Here is a 22,576-nt window from a genome sequence, read left to right as displayed (position 1 = left end):
GATGGGATAGGGCAGTGTGCAGTGTGATGGCAATTGCATCGTCTGTGGACCTGCATGCAAACTGAAGTGGTTCTAGGGTGGAAGGTAAGGTGGAGGTGATATGATCCTTGAGTAGTCTCTTAAAGCACTTCATGATGACAGAAGTGAGTGCTACGGGGCGGTAGTTATTTAGTTCAGTTATCTTTGCCTTCTTGGGTACAGGAACAATGGTGGCCATCTTGAAGCATTTGGGGACAGCAGACTGGTTTAGGGAGCGATTGAATATGTCCGTAAACACACCAGCCAGTTGGTTAGCGCATGCTCTGAGGACGCGGCTAGAGATACTGTCTGGGCCAGCAGCCTTGCGAGGGTTAACAAGTTTAAATGTCTTACTCACGTCGGCCATGGAGAAGAGAAGGAGAGGGGGGGGGGGGCGCAGTCCTTGTTAGCGGGCCGCGACGGTGGCACTGTATTATCCTCAAAGTGGGCAAAGAAGGTGTTTAGTTTGTCTGGAAGCGAGACGTCGGTGTCTGTAACGTTTTAGATTATTTCATTTTCAAATAACCGAAAGTGAGAAGTTGTAATAAAGGGGAAAATGCCATTATTGAACATTCTTACTAATCTGCTAGAGCAGGTATTCCCAAACTGAGGTACAATGCCGTCGGGGGTGCGCTAAATAAAAATGTGATTCACACATTGGTGGTTAAGATGTGTTGGTATCTGTACTGATGGCGCAAAAGCCATGACAGGGAGACACAGTGGAGTGGTAACGCACGTGCAAGCAGTTGCTCCCAATGCCACTTGGGTACACTGCAGCATCCACCGAGAGGCTCTTGCTGCCAAAGGAATGCCTGACAGCTCGAAAAACGTTTTGGACACTACATTGAAAAAGGTTAAAGGTTAAACTTTGTTAAAGCAAGGCCCCTGAACTCACGTGTGTATTTTCTGCACTATGCGATGATATGGGCAGTGGCCATGTAATGCGTTTACAACATACAGAAGCGTGCTGGTTATCAAGGGGCAAAGTATTGACACGTTTTTTTGAATTGAGAGACGAGCTTAAAGTTTTCTTTACTGACCATAATTTTCACTTGTCTGACTGCTTGCATGATGACAAATTTCTCACACGACTGGCCTATCTAGGATTACAGGGACTCTCCGCAACTATATTCAATGTGTGGGACAAAGTGAGGCTATGATTAAGAAGTTGGAGCTCCTCTCTGTCTTAAGGATCCATCCCTTTTTTCAATATTCGCCTAAAATGACAGGGAACTGCATATTCTTGGTATCATTTAAAAGGAAACACTTTGAAGTTTGTGGAAATGAAAGTAATGTAGGAGAATATAACACATTAGATCTGGTAAAAGAACATAGTTTTTGTTATTTTTTTTGTATCATCTTTGAAATGCAAGAGAAAGGCCATAATGTATTATTCCAGCCCAGGTGCAATTTAGATTTTGGCCACTAAATGACAGCAGTGTATGTGCAAAGTTTTAGACTGATCCAATGAACCATTGTATTTCTGTAAAAAATATTGTATCAAGACTGCCCAAATGTGCCTAATTTGTTTATTAATAATTTTTCATGTTCAAAACTGTGCACTCTGCTCAAACAATAGCATGGTATTATTTCACTGTAATGCAGTTGGATTAACAAGAATGTAAGCTTTCTGCCAATATCAGATATGTCTATGTCCTGGGAAATGTTCTTGTTACTTACAACCTCATGCTAATCGCATTAGCCTACGTTAGCTCAACCGTCCCGCAGGGGACCCACCGATCCTGAAGAAGTTTTAACAAGGACAACACACAGGTCTTTCCATCATTGTATGGTTTTTTGTGTGCAAATGAACTCAAGTTTACAGACAATGTCAAATGTGATATAGCGAAGCACCTGAGTGAGTTGGGTGCGCAATTAAGCAGGTGCTTTCCCGAAACGGACGACATCTGAACAAGAGAGCCTCATAGAAATTGCAACAAGCGGTTCTGTGATTGGGCTGCGCTCAGAGTATCCTGTCTTGGCAAATCGCGCTGTTAAGACACTGATGCCCTTTGCAACCACGTACCTACATGAGAGTGGATTCTCGGCCCTCACTAGCATGAAAACTAAATACAGGCACAGACTGTGTGTGGAAAATTATTTAAGACTGAGACTCTCTCCAATACAACCCAACATTGCAGAGTTATGTGCATCCGTTCAAGCACACCATTAACCTGTGGTGAGTTATTCACAATTTTCGATTAACAAATAAAGTTGTATTTGTAAGATTGCTAAATAAAGAGTAAAAGTATTTATTATTATTATTTTATTATCTTTGTCACTTCCCACGAGCCGGGTTGTGATAAAAACGTACACTCATTCTTATGTTTAATAAATGTATTGTTTAGTGTGTGTGGCTGGCTTACAATGATGGCAAAAAACAACATTTGAGAGTGTGCTGACTCTGGTACTAGAGGGGGTACACAGCTGGAGGTTGAATGTTTGAAGGGGTACGGGACTATAAAAAGTTTGGGAACCACTGTGCTAGAGAACCAGTTTGGATTTAAATATTACTTTTGTATGACTGAAGCCTTTAGTGAGAAGTCTAATGCTTTAATATTTAATCATTTCTGCCCTCCAAATTCATATTCATTATATAAATAGGCCTGTTTAATTTTGTCTGGCTTACCGTTCCAAATACAATGGAATATTCTCTGCTCATACCATTTAAAAAACAAGTCGCTAGGTGTAGGCAAGGCCATAAGCAAATAGGTCAACTGGGATATGACTAAAGAGTTAATCAGGGTGATTTTTCCACAAATAGACAGGTATTTTCCTTTCGATGGTAGCAAGATCTTATCTATTTTTGCTAACTTTCTATTAAAATGTATTGTAGTGAGATCATTTATTTATTTCGGGGTGTCACGATCGTTATAATGAGTGGACTAAGACGCAGCGTGGTATGGTTCCATCTTTATTTTGAAGTGAAACTCAAAGAAAACAATAAATGCAAAACGAAACGTGAAGCTGCTATAGTGCTCACAGGCAACTATACATAGTCAAGATCCCACAAAGCACAAAATGGAAATGGCTACCTAAATATGATCCCCAATCTGAGACAACGATAAACAGCTGCCTCTGATTGGGAACCATACCAGGCCAACATAGAAATATAATCACCTAGATGTCCCACCCTAGTCACACCCCGACCTAACCAACATAGAAAATTAAAAGCTCTCTATGGTCAGGGCATGACACGGGGTGTGAATACAGATTATGTCCACTTCACCGTCAGACCATTTTATTGGTAAACTACATGGTAATGTAAACGTTTTATTTTTTTGTGATCCAATACGTAATATAGTACACTCATAATTTGGTTGTAATCCAGAGAGGTTAGAAAAAATATTTAGATCCTCTATGAGGCTGTGGAGGGATTCAAATTGTGGATTTAAAAGAAAACATTAATCATTAGTGTACAATAACACGTTTGTTTTTAAGCCATGGATTTCTAGCCCCTTGATATTGTTGTTTGATCTAATTTTAATAGCTAACATTTCAATGGCTATAATAAATAGATATGCTGATAGTTGACGGCCTGTTTTACTCCTCTTGACAGTTTAATACTTCCTGAGGAGTTGCCATTATTTACTATTTTACACCTAGGTATACTATACATATCTTTAACCCATTGGATAAGAGATTCTCCAAAATTGTAATATTCCAGGCATTTATATATAAATTCCAGTCGTACTTTATCCTAAAGCCTTTTCAAAGTCAGCTATGAGTACCAGGCCTAGTTTCTACATTTTTTTCACAGTGTTCGATTGTTTCCAGTGCTTGTCTTATCCTTTACCGAACCTCAACCCCGTATCCGGGATCACCCCCCACCCCCCCCACACTGATTAGCATCGCTAGCATAGCGTCACAATTAAATAGTAGCATCTAAATATCATTAAATCACAAGTCCAAGACACCAAATGAAAGATACAGATCTTGTGAATAAAGCCACCATTTCAGATTTTTTAAATGTTTTACAGGGAAGACAAAATATGTAAATCTATTAGCTAACCACGTTAGCAAAAGACACCACTTTCCTAACTCCATCAGTTTCTTACTCCATCAGGTGCTATCACCAATTCGGCCAAATAAAGATATTGATAGCCACTAACCAAGAAAAAACCTCATCAGATGACAGTCTGATAACATATTTATTGTATAGGATAGGTTTTGTTAGAAAAATGTGCATATTTCAGGTATAAATCATAGTTTACAATTGCACCCACCATCACAACTCGACTAGAATAAATACACAGAGCAACGTGTATTACCTAATTACTAATCATAAAACATTTCTTAAAAATACACAGCTCACAGCAATGGACAGACACAGATCTTGTGAATTCAGACAATATTTCAGATGTTCTAAGTGTTTTACAGCGAAAACACAATAAATCGTTATATTAGCATACCACATATGCAAACGTTACCCGACCATTGATTCAAGCCAAAGAGAGCGATATCGTTATCATCGCCAAAATATATTAATTTTTTCACTAACCTTCTCAGAATTCTTCCGATGACACTCCTGTAACATCATATTACAACATACATATAGAGTTTGTTCGAAAATGTGCATATTTAGCCACAAACAACCGTGGTTATACAATGACAATACTAGCAAAACTAGCCTGAAAATGTCGGACGCCATCTTTCACAGTGATCTTGTCTCATGGATAACTATTCATAAACTTGACTAAAAAAATATAAGTTGGACAGCTATCGAAAGACAAATTAGTTCTTAATGCAATCGCTGAATTACATTTCTAAAATTATCCTTACTGTGCAATACAGGGTTCGCCAAGCGAAGCTATACCAAACAAAATGGCGGAATATGCGTTTAAAATTTTTCGACAGAACAACGATTTATCATCTTAAATATTTCTTACTATGAGGTGATCTTCCATCAGAATCTTGGGCAATGTATCCTTTCTTGGGTCTAATCTTCTTTTGGTCGAAAGATGTCCGCTTGTCCGTCGAAATGCCCACTAACGTTCGACCGGTACTGGAAACGTGCCCAAAGCTTCAAAGTGCATCACCAAGAATTGCCTCAAAATCGCACTAAACGGATATAAATTGCTATAAAACGGTTTAAATTAACTACCTTATGATGTCTTTAACACCTATAACGAGTAAAAACATGACCGGCGAAATATTACTGGCTAAACCCAAGCTTGGAAAGAGATCCAGTCCAACGTCCTTCGTGCGTCAGGCGCAGCAGGAAAAGAAATCCACTTCCGCCTTGTGCTGTTTTATACGGTCCCTGATTGCGCAATCGACTCCATTCAAATTGTCACCACTTACTGACATCTAGAGGAAGGCGTGGGCAGTGTTTGTATCCTCATAGGATTTACAGGGACTTAAAAACTGACCTGGGACCAGAGGCCAACATTTCTGAAATTTCACTCCATATCAGGAAAAGTGCTGTAGAATGAGTTCTGTTCCACTCAGAGACATAATTCAAACGGCTATAGAAACTAGAGAGTGTTTTCTATCCAATAATAACAATAATATGCATATTGTACGAGCAAGAATTGAGTACTAGGCAGTTTAATCTGTAGAGCAAATTATGCTAATGCGAAACAGCACCCCCTATAGTGGCAAGAAGTTATTAAGTTATCTCCAATGTATCGTCCATGTAAAAAGAAAACTGATTAGGATGAATAAAATCCGACAATACCTTTTTAATTCTATGCGCTTTGCATTTTGCTAGAATTTTTGCAAGTATAAGTAGCCTCTAATTTTTGTAAATGGACTGAATCTTTATATTTACCACTTGGGTCCTGTTTCAGTAATAAATTAAAGCAGACCTTCTTGTTGAGTATCTGATAATCTACAATTTTTTTTAGGAGTGGTTAAAACATGAGAATAACAGTCCTCTGAGTACATTAAAAAAGGTTTGGTACACCTCAACTGGTATGCCATCCAGCCCTGGAGTTTTCCTGGACTTAAAGGCTTAAATTGCATCAAGAAGTTCCTCCTCTGTAATTTGGCCTTCACATGAGTGTTTCTGTACAGGTGTTAATTTTACATTATTAATTAAAACAAATCCTTACAATTAACTTTGGTTAGTGGAGATGGAGGAGACTGAAACGAAAACAAATGCTTAAAGTACTTTGCTTCCTCTTTCAAAATATTGTTTCGTGAATCATGTGTGACTCTGTCATTTCTAACAAGTTTCAGTTAATTATTTTTGGTAGCATTTCTATGTTGACGATTAAAAAATTATTTGGTGCATTTTTCACCATATTCCATCCAGTTCGCTTTATTTTTATAAAAATATATTGCACTTGATGTTTCTTGAATATGTTCCATCATTTCTTTTTGTTTTTCCTCTATGGTACAGTTTTTATTGCTATCTATCTGTACTGTTAGTCCCTCCTTTGTTAATATGAATAATTTTTCCCTAAATTGCTTTTGCTTTAAAGATGAGTATTGAATTGCATGGCCTCTAATGGCACATTTAAAAGTGTCCCATACAATAAGGAGAACTGCTGTACCTACTGTATATTATGTCGGAAAAAGTCAGTTATAAATTCAGGTTAAAACAACTTGTCATCCAATAGGCTTATAATTACATTTCCAATATCTTTGCCCAATTGGAAATTCTGTAAGAGTAATGTATATGCCAATTATCTGATGGTCCAACAGCATTCTGTCCTCTATCAACACTTTTTCTTTACATCTGGTGCTAGCCAGAATGACATAAAAAAAGTAGTCAAGACGAAGAGCTTGATTGAACCTGTGCCACATATATATCACTAGGTCAGAATATTTAAGGCTCCATATATCCACTAGTTACAATATGTCCATGATATTCGTGATTTCCTTAAGTGCATAAGGGTGACAGTTTGTAGTGTGATTTCCTTTATGGTTCTTTGAGAGATTTAAAACTGTATTATAATCTCCATAATAATAATAATATTGCTCCCCCCTCCCCCTCCCCAGAACAGTCTCCAAAATGGCCTGAATTCTTCAGGGCATGAAAACATTTAAATGCAAAAATATAGTTACAGTCCCTTGCAAAAGTATTCACCCCCTTGGCATTTTTCCTATTTTGTTGCATTACAACCACCTGTAATTTAAATTGATTTTTATTTGGATTTCATGTAATGAACATACACAAAATTGTCCAAATTGGTGAAGTTAAATTTAAAAAATAACTTGTTTCAAAAAATAAAATGTATATAAAAACGTGTGCATGTATTCACCGAAGCCCCTAAATAAGATCTGGTGCAACCAATTACCTTCAGAAGTCACATAATTAGTTAAATAAAGTCCACCTGTGTGCAATCTAAGTGTCACATGATCTCAGTAGACATACACCTGTTCTGAAAGGCCCCAGAGTCTGCAACACCACTAAGCAAGCGGCACCATGAAGACCAAGGAGCTTTCCAAACAGGTCAGAGACAAAGTTGTGGAGAAGTACAGATCAGGGTTGGGTTATAAAAAAATATCAGAAACTTTGAACATTCCACGGACCACCATTACATCCATTATTAAAGAATGGAAAGAATATGGCACCACAGCAAACCTGCCAAGAGAGAGCCGTCCACAAAAGCCCAGAAAGCCATCCGTTTTTGAAATTCTGGAACCAGCACGCCTGGCACCGACCATCATACCATGCTCAAAGTCGCTTAGGTCACTCGTTTTCCCATTCTAACGTTCAATCTAACAGTAACTGAATGCCTCGATGCCTGCTTTATATAGCAAGCCATGGCCACGTGACTCACTGTCTGTAGGAGAAAACCATTTTCGTGAATGGGGTGGTTTACCTAATAAACTAGCCACTGAGTGTATATGTAAATTGAAATCACGTAAAATCTACATTTCGTCATAACTTGTATGAATGATGGACAGAAATTCTGAGAAATCAACTAAGAAAATGGGACATGACTTTGGTGGTCTACAGAGGGTTACGGCCAGCACAGATGGTTGACATTTTAACAATACTGTCACGGCCGTTGTAAGGAGGAGACCAAGGTGCAGCGTCGTATGCGTACATTCTTCTTTATTTAAGAATGAACACTGAACAAACGAACAAAATAACAAAACGTACCGTGAAGCTAATATGAGTAGTGCAGACAGGCAACTAAACATAGAACAAGAACCCACAAACACCAAAGGGAAAATGGCTACCTAAATATGATCCCCAATCAGAGACAACGATAAACAGCTGCCTCTGATTGGGAACCATATCAGGCCACCATAGACATACAAATCACCTAGACCTACAAAAACTCCAGACATACAAAAAACCCTAGACAATACAAAAACTAGCATACCCACCCTAGTCACACCCTGACCTAACCAAAATATTAAAAAAACAGAGATATCTCAGGTCAGGGCGTGACAAATACAGCATGATGTTCAAAGGAACTGAAGTCAATGACAGATATGTCCCTTTCATTTACAGTCATTTATAGCATTAACACTGTAATGAACTCTGGTTATCTTACAGTAACAATTATCTAAATATAGATTAAAAAAATTGAATAACCAAATGATAGAATCAGAATCAGACTGACAATTCCTTTCTATCAGTCCCACACAATATGATATGGCTGTATGAAAGTTAAATGTAACAGAGTAACCAAGAGAGTAACTAAGAAGAACAGTGGAGGTAGTGATAGAGGTAAAATAATGACAATGAAGAGGGAGAGAAAGGGGGGTGAAGGAAAGAAAGAGTGCCGGATAGGATAGAAAGAAAGGAGCCCTAATGACGTGGCAAATGGTTGTGTATCGGAGAGGGAGGAGGGGGTAGAGTGAAACAGAAAGGGATAGACTGCTTATAAGCACGCTACAGTTCACTTCACCGCTACCCTGGAGAGAGAGAACACCACGACTGGTAGCAGAGCAAAAGAGCGAGAGAGAGAGATAGACAGAGAGGGGGAGAGAGCTTTCTCTTCCTACCTCCAACAGAGTAAGTACCCACCGTACATTCTATCTTTCTCGAGACTATTCAGCTGCTTCTGTTCTATTCTATTCTCTCTGCCTGCATAGGCATTCTTCAGAGAACAGAACATGTGTATTGTATTTTCTTATTGATGTGTTTTCTAGATTTAAATTTGGTGAATTTTCTTTGATCAAAATTAGATCAATCAAAACCTAAAAAAGAGTTGATCTTCCAGTACCTTGAGCTGAAAATAGAGTTTTATCAAGTTCATACAACAGCTACTGCTTCTGTTAAAATGTTTCGCACTCTGGGACAACTCTCATGGGTAGCAGCTTTTTGCCTGGCTACCCAGACTCCTTGCTCTGGCCAAATGCTATGCCACGCCCACGGACGTTAGTTTCTTCTCCCAATGAGTCTGGATCTGAGTGCTTCCCCGAGCATACACCGAATGCAATCCCGCTCGGGGCCGTCTGATTGGTCCCAAAAACGGATGGGTTGGTCCAGAACCAGAACACACATGGGTATAGCGGTGATTTGAAACTTCCTCATTGGCTTAGATACTCTGATTGGTTAGAGACGATCCAATCGCTGATGACTTTGTTTTGTATAACGCCCCTCATTTTGACGTCACCACAAACGACTTCAACGACGGCAGTCTCAGACTTGAAGTATGTAGCGAACGACAGAGCAGTGGAAATAACTCAGTTTGAGTCGTCAGGCAACTGTGCATGTTAAGAAATATGACATCTGATTTAATCTTTCATTGTCCCTTCACTCAAGCTTACAGTATTATCAGTCTTATGTCCAATAAACTTGATGTTCAGTGACATGAATCTTGCTCCATTGATGACACTGCTGCTGAACGGTTCTGGTGTATTCTGGGTTATAAGTTGCAGAACTGCTGTTATGTTCAACCAGCTCTCATGGTCTCCCGTCAGAATTAGACGTTCATCCATGTTTCTCAAATGTCAAATTTCAAAGTTGTTCCAAACGTCAAAATGCTAAGTGTTTGCGGTTAAATTGAGGGATTAACTCATATTTTTAAAAGTTAGGGTTAAGTTCAGGCGTTAACTCCAAATTCTTAAGGTTTTAACTATGAATGGTTAAGTTAAGGTTTGGGATTGGCTTAAAACAAAAATATCAAAAACATATTTTTATTGTTGTATTTGAACTTGCTACCTTTGGAATCAGAGGCAGATGTTACGCCAATCCACGATCCCTGTCCACAACACCCTAGTAAACCTGAAATCTACTTCAAGGTGACAGCGCTCACTGTTGCCCCTAGTGGTCAGTTTCCACATCTTCAGACATGGATGGACGTCGAATACTGACTTGTATCAAGGGTGACCTAGCTGGTTATGTTCAGTAGCTGAGGAGAGGCAGGGGTGGGGAAGAAGCTGTGCATATACTGGCAGGCATTCATGCTTTATCCTCTTTTCTCTGTGCTGTGCTATGTGTGTGTGTGTGTGTGTGTGTGTGTGTGTGTGTGTGTGTGTGTGTGTGTGTGTGTGTGTGTGTGTGTGTGTGTGCTGTGTGTGTGCTGTGTGTGTGTGTGTGTGTGTGTGTGTGTGTGTGTGTGTGTGTGCTGTATATGTGTGGAGGGAAGGAGTGCATTTGGGACCGCTATGCTTCCTGTGTGGGGTCAATTAAATACTGCGTGAGACAGAGCACTAAAAGCCTGTCCTGTGAGGAGAGGTGTGCTTTCTGTGTGTGTGTGTGCGTTTTTGTGTGTGTGCGTGTGTTGGTGTGTGAGTGTACGTGTGCATTCATGTTTGCGTATCCGCGTGTGCGTGTGTGTGTGTGTGTGCCTTTGCACTGGCGTGTCAGATTGCAATGCTTTGATTAAATTTGATGAACCACCTCAGTCTAGAGAGGTGAAGACTCAGTTTCTGTCTCTCTCTGCTTCCTTCCTGTCTCAAGAAAAATACTCTTTAGTCACTCTACGGGTCGTTTTCTATTGGAATACAAGTGGAAATATAATGGAAATGTGTGCCCTCTATACAGCTGGTTACACTTTAGAATTTCATGAATAAGTCATTATAAATGATTGTAATTGTTTATAAATTCCTCATTATATGCCTCATTTTAAAACATTATAAAGGCTCATACATGCTTATAACAAGTTATAAAGCATTATATGTGCAGGCATTAAGTCAATTCTTATCCTGTATTACCCCGTTGGTTTACAAGGCAAGCCCTATCTAAGACACCTCACAACTCCATATTTACACCAATTCACCAACCCGAATGAACAAAACCAGGTTCCCCATTACTAGAACCATAGAGGACTCTTGACAGAGACAAAGATGAGTCCTCTACATCTCCCTATGGCTAAAACTTCCATGTACTGACAGCTGTCATCTTTTCACTCATTATTGAATTTGAAATAGGCGACAGTAGCTGAGTGCCATGCATTCAATATTAACCTTATCCATAACATACAGAATGTCTTAGATAAATAGCAGTATTCTTTTCAGATGTGTGAATAAAAAAGAAAAGGCAAAATGATACGAATTGAATGACTTTAAGGGGGGAACAATATGCATATTCATACATTTATGAATATGACATTCCTAAATCCCTCTCACCAATACAATAATCACGACACACCAATTGTACAAAGCTGTATCCTGGCATAGCCTAATTAGGCCAGATTCTAAATAACATGCACTAATCCGAAGGATTCAGCCATTACAGGATGCCCGCAGCACAGTACTGTCGGTGCTACAGTAGGTACAGTACATGGTGGCTGTACTATATGGATTAGCTACAGATTTATCTGAGTAAAGTAATGTTTGGTGATGTATAATACACAGGAGGCATGCAGCACAGTGCGCAGGTCTAGGTACAGTACATGGCTTCTATGGGTCTAATGAAGATGCAATTCAAATGTGAAGGGTGCAGGCAGCGCAGTACTGTAGGTACACATGATGGCTGTATATGGGTTAGCTCCAGTAGCTTCTCAGTGGAGATACTTTGAAGCAGCAGCTCGGTGGAGTCAGGTTGAGGAGTCCCTGTGGAGATAAAAGACTAAGTATTCACAGCAACAGCACAGCGATGCAAGGCCAAGCCCACAGCCAGCCAGCCTAGTTGATGAAAGAAATGGCACCTTAGTCACTATAATAGTGCACAACTTTCGACTAGGGCCATAGACTCTGGTCGAAAGAAGTGCTCTACACAGGGAAACCCTGGTCAAAAGTAGTGTACTTACTCAGGGTTGGGTAGGTTACTTTCTAAATGTAATCTGTTACAGTTACTAGTTACCTGTCCAAAACTGTCATCAGTAACGTAACTTTTAGACTACCCAAACTCTGTAACGTAATTACATTCCGAGAATGCCAAGAGTGTTTAAAGATGGCATTAAGGCAAAGGGTGGCTACTTTGAAGAATCTAAATTATCAAATGTATTCTGATTTATTTAACCCTTTTTTGGTTACTACATGATTCCATATGTGCTTTTTTTTGTTTTGATGTCTTCATTATTATTCTACAATGTATAAAATAGTAAAAATAAAGAAAAACCCTTGAATGAGTAGGTGTGTCCAAACTTTTGACTGGTACTGTATGTGTGTGTGTGTGTGTATATATATATATATATAAGTCAAAAAATTGATGTAGCAACTACTGTGTGCAAGTTTGAGCATGTGTCCATTAGGCCTATGGACTTTTTTTTTATCAGCATGAATTAGATTGAGCAATAAAATCCCCACTTTTATTCCATAGGCTGGGATCCACACTATGCAGCTGTTGCAGGAGAGCATTTTTCACTGGCTGTCCACTGGTTTCAAAAACAATGATTGTTAGGCAGCTTAAACTTGAATTCAACCATTATTGGCTTCAAATACACATTTATATTTGTGAACAGCCATCCACAACAACCACATTCCGTAAGGCGGCTAAATGAGAGAGCAGCAGTGTGATTCACATCAATGAGCGATATAGATATTAATAATAAGTGATGTCCATATCACCGTAGACTACACCACTGCTGTCATCCTTACCTCCATACGTTTATTCACGTTGGACCATCTTTGGATGCCGACAGCAGTCACACCACTGGAAGACGTAGCTTGGACTGTAGCCTACAAAAGCCTAGTTCCTGCTCTTTTCCCGAGATCAAACATATTTTGGTGTGTCATCATAGTGGTCTCTGACTTATGGTCAGACTCACTCAGGTGGAACAAACTTCAAACTTGCGCCTTTTTTCAACGGTGATTTGAATGTCATTGAGAAAACAGAGAAGTGTCAAAGGACATCCAGCCAACATGAAACAACCGTGGGAAGCATTGGAGTCAACATGGGCCAGCATCCCTGTGGATGCGACACCTTGTAGAGTCCATGCCTCGACAAATTGAGGCTGTTCTGAGGGCAACAGAGGGGGGGGGCAATTCAATATTAGGAAGGTTTTCCTAATTTTTAGTACACTTCAGTTATTTAGGAAATGCCATTTCGGCGGTAACCATAGAGATCACTCCCTGGATCACTCCCTGGCCTGGGCATACATTCCCACCCCAGCCTGGCCTCCAGCTCTTGCTCCTCCTGCTCCTCCTGTCGTACCGTATGCCTCTGTCTATGCCTCTGTCAGTGTTTGTTCCTTCCTGATGATTCATATCATTACAGTGTCCTCATTGCATCGGCAGTGTTTCTAGCAGTGACTGGAGATGAGATACCTCCTATTTTTAACAGGGGGCATACAGGCAGGTGTGTGTGTGCGTGTGTGTGTGTGTGTGTGCACGCGGGGGGAAGGAGGGAAGAACACTTGTCTGTGAGAACTGAGTGTCCTTGGTGGGGTAGCAGAGAAGCTAGGCTACGACAGCTCACTGCTGGAGAGAGATGAAAGGTGCAGTGATGCATTGTTGTTGTAACGATGTGTAACGATGGTAGTTGATTGAAAGACACACAGGCACACACACACAGACACACACACACAGACACACACACACACAGACACACACACACACACACACACAGACACACACACACACAGACACACACACACACACACACACACACACAGACACACACACACACACACACACAGACACACACACACAGACACACACACACACAGACACACACACACACACACACACACAGACACACACACACAGACACACAGACACATAGGCAAGAGTGCAGTAAGAAAGCAGTGTGTGGTAACTAGATCAGGGGAGGTCATGGAGAGGAGATGATGACTGGCTCGCTGTCCTGGTGCTGGTCGCTTAGAACAGGATAAATGATCAATCTGTGTGTCTCTCATATTGATTGACTCGGGTCTTGCTCTCAATGTCTTGATCCCATTGCGTCGTCAGGGGACTGTCTGGGCCGGGTTTGAATGTCCTCTGTCTGTAATTATATCTCTGTTAGCTCACATGCTCTGGTGCTCTGGTTGGTGTGTCAAAAACATACATCGTAGTGGGTACCTGGGTGACAATACTTGACATAGCTCTCCTGTAACGGATGTTGTTCAGTGAACCTCACAACATCCGTTTTTTTATGTGCACTAAGTCATCTTTTTAGTCAGTTTGATGGAAACACCTCTGGTGGAAAAATGTGTTGGTTTTTTTAATGCATATTTTAGAATATTCGCATAAAAATCTGTCGGCAATTGTTGGAAAACTAGCTAAGAAAGCTATCCCAGATCACATGTTCTGCTCTGCTGTTAGTTATGTGGAAAACCTACATGACCCACTTGGAACTGGGTACCAGGACTGCCCCTGCTCTTGTACAGAGGGACCGGTTTTCATACTGGCTTTGATATTTTCTTCCTTTCGAGAAAGCTTTTAGCAAGTAGGGTGGATGTGTTACCAGGTCAGCACAGGGATGCTTGGCTTGCATTGACTTGACTCAGTACTGTGAAGTAGTGGAATGAGCTCATAGAAGATGTCAAATCACATTCAGGTCTTTGGAGTGGAGGCAACTGGCCTAATGACTAATCCCTATACAGTATAGTGTTAACTGATGGTATATCTGGCTTCAGTGGATTTGAATGGTCAAAGATATGAGCTCACAGGAGAGGAACAGGTCAAATCACACCCAGGGCAGGGCTGTGGACTGGAGCAACTGCTCTAATGACTATGTGGGATCGGATCTCTATATGCAGTAGCTATAGTGTCCACTGTCTGATCAAATATCTGGCTTCAGTGGATTTGAGTATTGTTGTGTGCAGTTGTCTAATTCGATTTAGTCTCTCTCGAGGGAATTCAACAATACGCGGTGAACTTTGACAACCCCCAGTCCCATCCAGCCGTCCTCCTAGAATCCCTCCACCCCCCCACCTATCCTCCTAGCCACCTAGCCTCCAAGGATTGTCACGGGTGTTCAGAGATGTGCGGTGCCAGGGCTGTGAGGAAAGTAGGAGAGGGAGGAGAGGAGAATGGAGGGAGGCTATATTTAGAACGACCAACTCACAGCAAAAAAACATTCCGTTTTCAATCTCCAGTCCTTGGTCTGCTGAGATACTAACATTCTCTCTTTCTTTCTCTCTCTCGCACTTTCATTCTCTCTCTCTCTCTCTCTCAATCTCTCGCTCCTCTTCTTTCTCTCTTTTGCTATCCCGCCACTCTCTCTGCTACCTCCCTCCTTCCCTTTTCACTCTGTTTTGGCCTCACTCTTTCTTTGTCATTTCTCTCTCTATCTGCATTCCCCTCCCTCTGAGTGAGTTAGAACTCCTCTGCGACTCAGTAGCTGTTCCAGCACAACACTAATGATGCAAATAGTCATCCCATCTTCTCGGTTCTAAGACCAGGGCTTTTGAAGTGTGTGTGTCTCTCTGTTTGTATGTGCGTGTGTGTCTCTCTGTTTGTGTGTGTGTGTGTGTGTGTGTGTGTGTCTGTGTGTGTGTGTGTGTGTGTGTGTGTGTGTGTGTGTGTGTGTGTGTGTGTGTGTGTGTGTGTGTGTGTGTGTGTGTGTGTGTGTGTGTGTGTGTGTGTGTGTGAGCATGTGTGTGTGTTTGTGTGTGTGTGTGTGAGCATGTGTGGGTGAGCATGTGTGTGTCCACGTGCATGCCCGCGTGATTGTGTGTGTGTGTGTAATTGTGTGCGTGTGTGTGCGTGTGCGTGTGCGTGTGCGTGTGTGCGTGTGTGTGTGCGTGTTTGTTTGCAATGCCTTGAATGAAATAAAAACGGCAACACATCCATAAAACACTTAGACGTTTCAGCTGAAAGCAGTTGGTGCACTTTATTCTTTAGCAGCCAAAGTTGAATGAGAGGGAGAGTGGGGAGAGTGTATACTAGCAGGTTAATGGCCCATCTTAAGTAGGGTCCTTAGTGCCTGAGGTAGCCTGAGTGGGAGAGCATGCAGGCAGGGCCCAGTCTTATTAGACCCTGGGTCAGGAACAATAGGGCTGGTGTGTGTGTGTGTGTGTGTGTGTGTGTGTGTGTGTGTGTGTGTGTGTGTGTGTGTGTGTGTGTGTGTGTGTGTGTGTGTGTGTGTGCGTGCGTGCGTGCGTGCGTGCGTGCGTGCGTGCGTGCGTGCGTGCGTGCGTGCGTGCGTGCGTGCGTGCGTGCGTGCGTGCGTGCGTGCGTGCGTGCGTGCGTGCGTGCGTGCGTGCGTGCGTGCGTGCGTGCGTGCGTGCGTGCGTGCGTGCGTGCGTGCGTGCGTGCGTGCGTGTGTGCGCGCAGTGTTGGGGAAGCTACTTCTAAAAATCTAGTTTACCAAGCTGTCAATTACTTCACACTGGAAGAAGTTAAGCTACACTAAAGTTACCCCTATGAAAAATATAGTTTACTGAACTAAAGTTACTTTGAAAAAGTAGTTAAATACATCCAAACTAGTTATTGAAAAATAGTCATATCTAAATCTGAAATATCATAGACTACAAATTGCAAGAACAGATACTTCTGGAGTCAGATGTTAACAAAGTAAACACACAAACTATGTTTAAACTTAGAATAAGGCAGGTCTGATGCCGAAAAGAAAGACAATTATTGCTTGCTGTGTGTGCTTGAATGCATTTGTTAGTGTGTGTGCGTGTGTACATTTACATTTCTCTCTCTTTCTCGATTCGTCTTTCCTCGTTTTCTCATGTCATCGCTCCTCACTTCTTTCTCAAAGGCCATTGGAGGAGAAGGTCCAAGGAGAAGGAAGCGAAGGGAGAGGACGCAAGGGATCGAGGAAAAGACTAATTGAGAACGAGCTATTGTCTCAGCACTGCTAGTGAACTATGGAAGCTATAGAGGTAGGACCAGGCAGTCGCTGGACTCAAATTGTAAACACAGCACTTTGCCGATGAAGGATGGTAAACCACACAGCTAATTGACAAAGTTATAAGGCAGATGTATTAAGTTATGGACTATATAGTCTTCGTAACCCTCCCTCTATTGGTTGATACTGTAGTATCATTATTATTGCTGAGTTCAGTTACATAACAGCTAGATCTCTTTGTTTAGTTTCTTTATGGAGGTGGCTGATGACTACAGTGATGATGGGCCAATCAGAAATGACACCCTATTCCTTAGATAGTGCATCTTATTTCATATAGTACACTACAGTACGGTATAGAAGGTATGCACTTTTCATGAATAGGGTGCTGTGTCAGTCACAGCCAGTGTTTTTCCCCATGATTACCAACCACTCTCTGCTACTGGCCCATGGTGTTGGTTAGTTTGTGAAATATATCCTTCATGATCACAGTTATCACGTAGAGAGGTTATCATAGAGAGTATCACATAGGGAGTTTATCATAGAGAGGTATCACATAGGGAGGTTATCATAGAGAGTTATCCCACAGAGAGTTTATCATAGAGAGTTATCACATAGGGAGGTTATCATAGAGAGATTATAACATAGAGAGGTTATCATAGAGAGATATCACATAGAGAGATTATCATAGAGAGATTATAACATAGAGAGGTTATCATAGAGAGTTATCCCACAGAGAGTTTATCATAGAGAGGTATCACATAGGGAGGTTATCATAGAGAGATTATAACATAGAGAGGTTATCATAGAGAGATTATAACATAGAGAGATTATCATAGATAGTTATCCCACAGAGTGCTTATCATAGCGAGGTTATAACATAGAGAGGTTATCATAGAGAGATATCCCACAGAGTGTTTATCATAGCGAGATTATAACATAGAGAGTTATCACATAGGGAGGTTATAACATAGAGATGTTATCATAGAGAGTTATCACATAGAGAGGTTATCATAGAGAGGTTATAACATAGAGATGTTATCATAGAGAGTTATCACATAGAGAGGCTATCATAGAGCGTTATCACACAGAGAGTTTATCATAGCGAGGTTATAACATAGAGAGTTATCACATAGGGAGGTTATCATAGAGAGGTTATAACATAGAGAGGTTATCATAGAGAGATATCACATAGAGAGGTTATCATAGCGAGGTTATAACATAGAGAGTTATCACATAGGGAGATTATCATAGAGAGGTTATAACATAGAGATGTTATCATAGAGAGTTATCACATAGAGAGGTTATCATAGAGCGTTATCACACAGAGAGTTTATCATAGAGCATTATCACACAGAGAGGTTATCATAGATAGTTATCACATAGAGAGGTTATCATAGAGAGTTATCACACAGAGAGGTTATCATAGATAGTTATCACACAGAGAGGTTATCATAGATAGTTATCACATAGAGAGGTTATCATAGAGAGTTATCACACAGAGAGGTTATCATAGAGAGTTATCACACAGAGAGGTTATCATAGATAGTTATCACATAGAGAGGTTATCACATATAGAGGTTATCACACAGAGAGGTTATTACATAGTGAGATTGTCATATGGTGAGGTTATCATAGAGTGTTATCACATAACGAGGTTATCATAGAGTTATCACAGAGATCATATAGAGGGGGATGTGTTGTAAACAATGTGTTGTAAACAATGTGTAATGTAAAGGCAGGGGTTCTAAATACAGTTACAAGCAGGAGAAGAAAAATATAGTCTCCTTCCTGCAGAGGACAGGGATGTATTTTACCTGGCAGGAGAAATGAGGTCCGTGTGTTCTACAGACTAGAGAAAAGGGAGAAGGGGTACACTACAGTACAGTGGATAAGCAGTGTCATGGTAACTGGAGGGGCGTGTAGAAGAAGAAGAATCGAGAGAAGAGGAAAGAAAGGAACAAGGTCTTCTTGCATAAAATAACAAAAAAAGAAGGAAGGAAAAGAAGGGAGAAAGAAAGTGTTTGAAGCTTGGGAGAGAGAGACTCGAGCAGAACCGACCCGGCCAGTGAGAGGGCGTATACGGCACACCAAGCTCCAGTACTGCAGTTAGGGCATACATTTTGTATAGGAAATGGCTGTTGAGGCATTCAGCCCAGCCAAGTCAGGCAGGCAGGCAGTGCACTAATGTCAGGACGGAGCACTTAGGCCGAGCCTGAGCGCACTGCCTCTCTCTCTGCCTGTAACTAACGACGGGCTTGGAGGCTGGGGAAGCAGAGGAGGGGAGGGGTCTGCATGTGTGAGATGGAGAGGAAGAGAGAGAAGGCAGCGGTAGAAGCATGTCCGACTCGAGCGCTACAGGACTCATCGGTAATAAGGTATTGTGTTGCTCTCTGTTGCTTTCTCTCTCTCTCTCTCTCTCTCTCTCTCTCTCTCTCTCTCTCTCTCTCTCTCTCTCTCTCTCTCTCTCTCTCTCTCTCTCTCTCTCTCTCTCTCTCTCTCTCTCTCTCTCTCTCTCTCTCTCTCTCTGCAGCATCAGGCCATCTGTCTGTCTTTCCATCTGCTCTCCGTTTCCACAATCTGGTACCTCTCTTCTAATCTAATGCTCTAATGCTCTTCTCCTCCTCACTCTCCTCCTACCGCTCCTCTCCTCTGGTACCGCTCCGTCTCTCCTCTCTTCCGTGCTCTACCCCTCCTCATGTTTTCAACGTGCTCTACCTACCTCAGTAGAAAGCCTGTTCTTGTTCACTCACTCTGTAAGCATAACCCCCACTCTTCCTCTGCCTTTCCCCTTCCTCGTCAGGTATACAGGAACACATGTCTTTCCATCTCTCCTCTCTGGACTTTCTCTGCTCCACTTTGTACTTTGCATGTTGCTGTTGCTATCTTGTCTGAGATATTTGTGCTGAATACCGAGTTTGGAAATTATAAAAGGGGATCAATTCAGTTAAAAGATATAGAATGGTATAACAAGTATGACATGTCATAAGAGATTTTATATAAAACAAATTCAAACTAAATCATCTCAATCAACAAAAACGTGGGTTTACAAAAACAGAATCTGAGCAGCTGAATGGAAATTGTCCATGAGTTTGTCTGTTATTGGGGGGAAAGTGGTATTATTATTATCTATACGGGGCTCCTGAGTGGCACAGCGGTCTAAGGCACTGCATCTCAGTGCTAGAGGCCTCACTACAGACACCCTGGTTCAAATCCAGGCTGTATCACAACTGGCTGTGATTGAGAGTCCCATAGGGGGGTGCACAATTGGGTCTGGCCGGTGTAGGCCATTATTGTAAATAAGAATTTGTTCTTAACTGACTTGCCTAGTTAAATAAGTTAAATACTGAGAGATGCTGACTCAACTGACTGCTGTGTGTGGGGTGCCACCACCTGGACAAACTATGTTGTTGCTACCTCATGTATTATTCGCTGAGAAAATGCTTTCTTATTTTCTTGTCAGAGAGGAATACGTGAAATGTGTGTGTCTGTGAGAGGGCGGTAGCTACTGTCGGCAATGTGCAAGGGAATACCCCTGCACATTTACTCGGTTCTGGTATGTATACAGCCAAGTTATTGTTACTCATTATTTCTCTCTCTCGCTCTCTCTCTCTGTCTCTCTCTCTCTCTCTGTCTCTCTCTCTCTGTCTCTCTCTGTCTCTCGCTCCCTTTGTGTCTCTCACTCTCTCTCTCTCTCTCTCTCTCTCTCGCTACACCACATATGTTACAGCCACGCCAACTGAATGTCATCCCCTTCTAGGATCTTGTGTCTCTTCTAGTATCACATGGCTGTATTGATCTGTCTCAGTGTTGTGTGGTTGGCAGTGACTTCTTAGGGTGATCTTTTAAAGCCCTGGTATGATATATGGTGGATGTTGCAATGATTGTTGTTATAGGCGATACAGTCGTCTTCAGAATAACAAGCTGGCTCATCATTTGAAAATGATATAATTCAACTGGTGTCTGACAATAAGTTCTTGGCAAAAGCGAACAACGGGTTTGGTTTTGCTCAGATTCACAGACCAGGGAAGTGGAAATTGGAATAATCTAAGAGATATACTCTAGCTATGGTGTGGGACTGTGAGATCAGGACAGTGTCAGAGAGAGAGGGCCTTTATATCCATCGAGTCTCTTCCGCTCTACCCCTCTCCCCTCTTTTTCCCTGCACTCCGACCCTCTTTCCTCTCCCCTCCTTTTCCCTGCTCTCCGACCCTCTTTCCTCTCCCCTCCTTTTCCCTGCTCTCCGACCCTCTTTCCTCTCCCCTCCTCTCTCCTCCGGTCTCTCACACTTTACTCTGAGGATGCACTGGGTGGAACTTGACAGAATCCGGCCGGTGTTCCAACTTGCTGCTACTGGAAAGAGAGCAATGGCGTGTATTCATGGGATGCCAAGGGAATTGACCATGTTTCATAATTTTCCTTCAATTTGCAAGAGGCTGAATGTATCTCACAGGAGAAAGCATCCGAGCGAGCGAAACAGCGCCCTTCTGTCTCTCTATGTGTAGGACACCTATCTGATGCTGTCTGGTCCAAACGAGTATGACATTGTTGCCGCCTATAGCATTGAAGGCAAACGAAGCCAGTGAGCATCTGGCCTCCCCATCTGGCCATTCAGCGTTGAGCTCAACCATGAATGGTCCTGGCGCACCAAAAAAAATTGTCAAGGGAAGCCAGCTTGGATTTGGCGTCACTCCTATGAAATCCCATTGATAGCATACGTCATTGACAGAAAAACTTGATTTGTGTTGTTTTCCTCAGCAGGCCTGCTTAGCCAGCTAGCTAAAATTTTCCCTTTCCTAAATTAGCCATGGATGGAGATAGGGACTTGTACTTGTGGTTTTACTTAATTCTCTGTACTAGCCAATGATTATAATGGCGATTCTGATCCAACCATTAATTCATACATTTTTGTGGCCCTGGCCTGAGAGGATGGAAGTTGAATATATATGCTAGATGTAGAATGCCAAAGTTAACTAGCTAACGTTGCCCATGAATGGAAGTTAGGCTAGCGAGCAAGCATTTTAGCCAGGTAGCCAAGGACAACAAAAACTAAAAGTGTGTACTGTATGACAGAGTGATAGACTGTTTCGTCAACATGAACGAGAGAAGGATGGCATTGGCGTTTCTCTACAAGTAGGGTGAGTCAACATTTTTTTCTACTTGCACGAACACGCACACACACACACACACACACACACATACAGAAATCAGAACCATGGACAGCCACATCATATTGAGCTTATGTTGATTGGACTAAATTGTCACTGTATTAGACAAAGCAGAGGTGATTTGATGATGCTGACATGTTGAAGTTGAAATGGTGCTGGAATAGTGGAGGCAGCCCCTGTTTTCTTTGTAACTTGCGGTAACTCTCCTGGTCCTAAATCAATAGTTGTTTAGTGGTCCGAAAACGTTGGAAACGTTAACTTGCTTGACCATGCTGTAGGTCATGTAACTGTCTGTTACTGTACATGCAATATGCTTTGTGGACTTCACTGGACAGAGGTTGCTGTCCGGTTT

At 41.7% G+C, this 22,576-nt stretch overlaps 1 protein-coding gene across 1 annotated transcript in view; it reads left to right on the top strand.

The window, feature by feature from the left end:
• cacnb3b (calcium channel, voltage-dependent, beta 3b) overlaps positions 1-22,576 on the top strand; it is a 44,612-nt gene that overhangs the window by 5,209 nt on the left and 16,827 nt on the right. The window contains exon 2 of the mRNA XM_039010410.1: positions 19,818-19,859. Within this exon, the coding sequence (XP_038866338.1) occupies positions 19,818-19,859 (42 nt within the window). The remainder of the gene's footprint in view (positions 1-19,817; positions 19,860-22,576) is intronic.

Source organism: Salvelinus namaycush, chromosome 16 (assembly GCF_016432855.1).
Source record: "Salvelinus namaycush isolate Seneca chromosome 16, SaNama_1.0, whole genome shotgun sequence".
Classification (NCBI taxonomy): Eukaryota; Metazoa; Chordata; class Actinopteri; order Salmoniformes; family Salmonidae; genus Salvelinus; species Salvelinus namaycush.
This window is presented reverse-complemented; position numbering and strand designations above follow the sequence as displayed.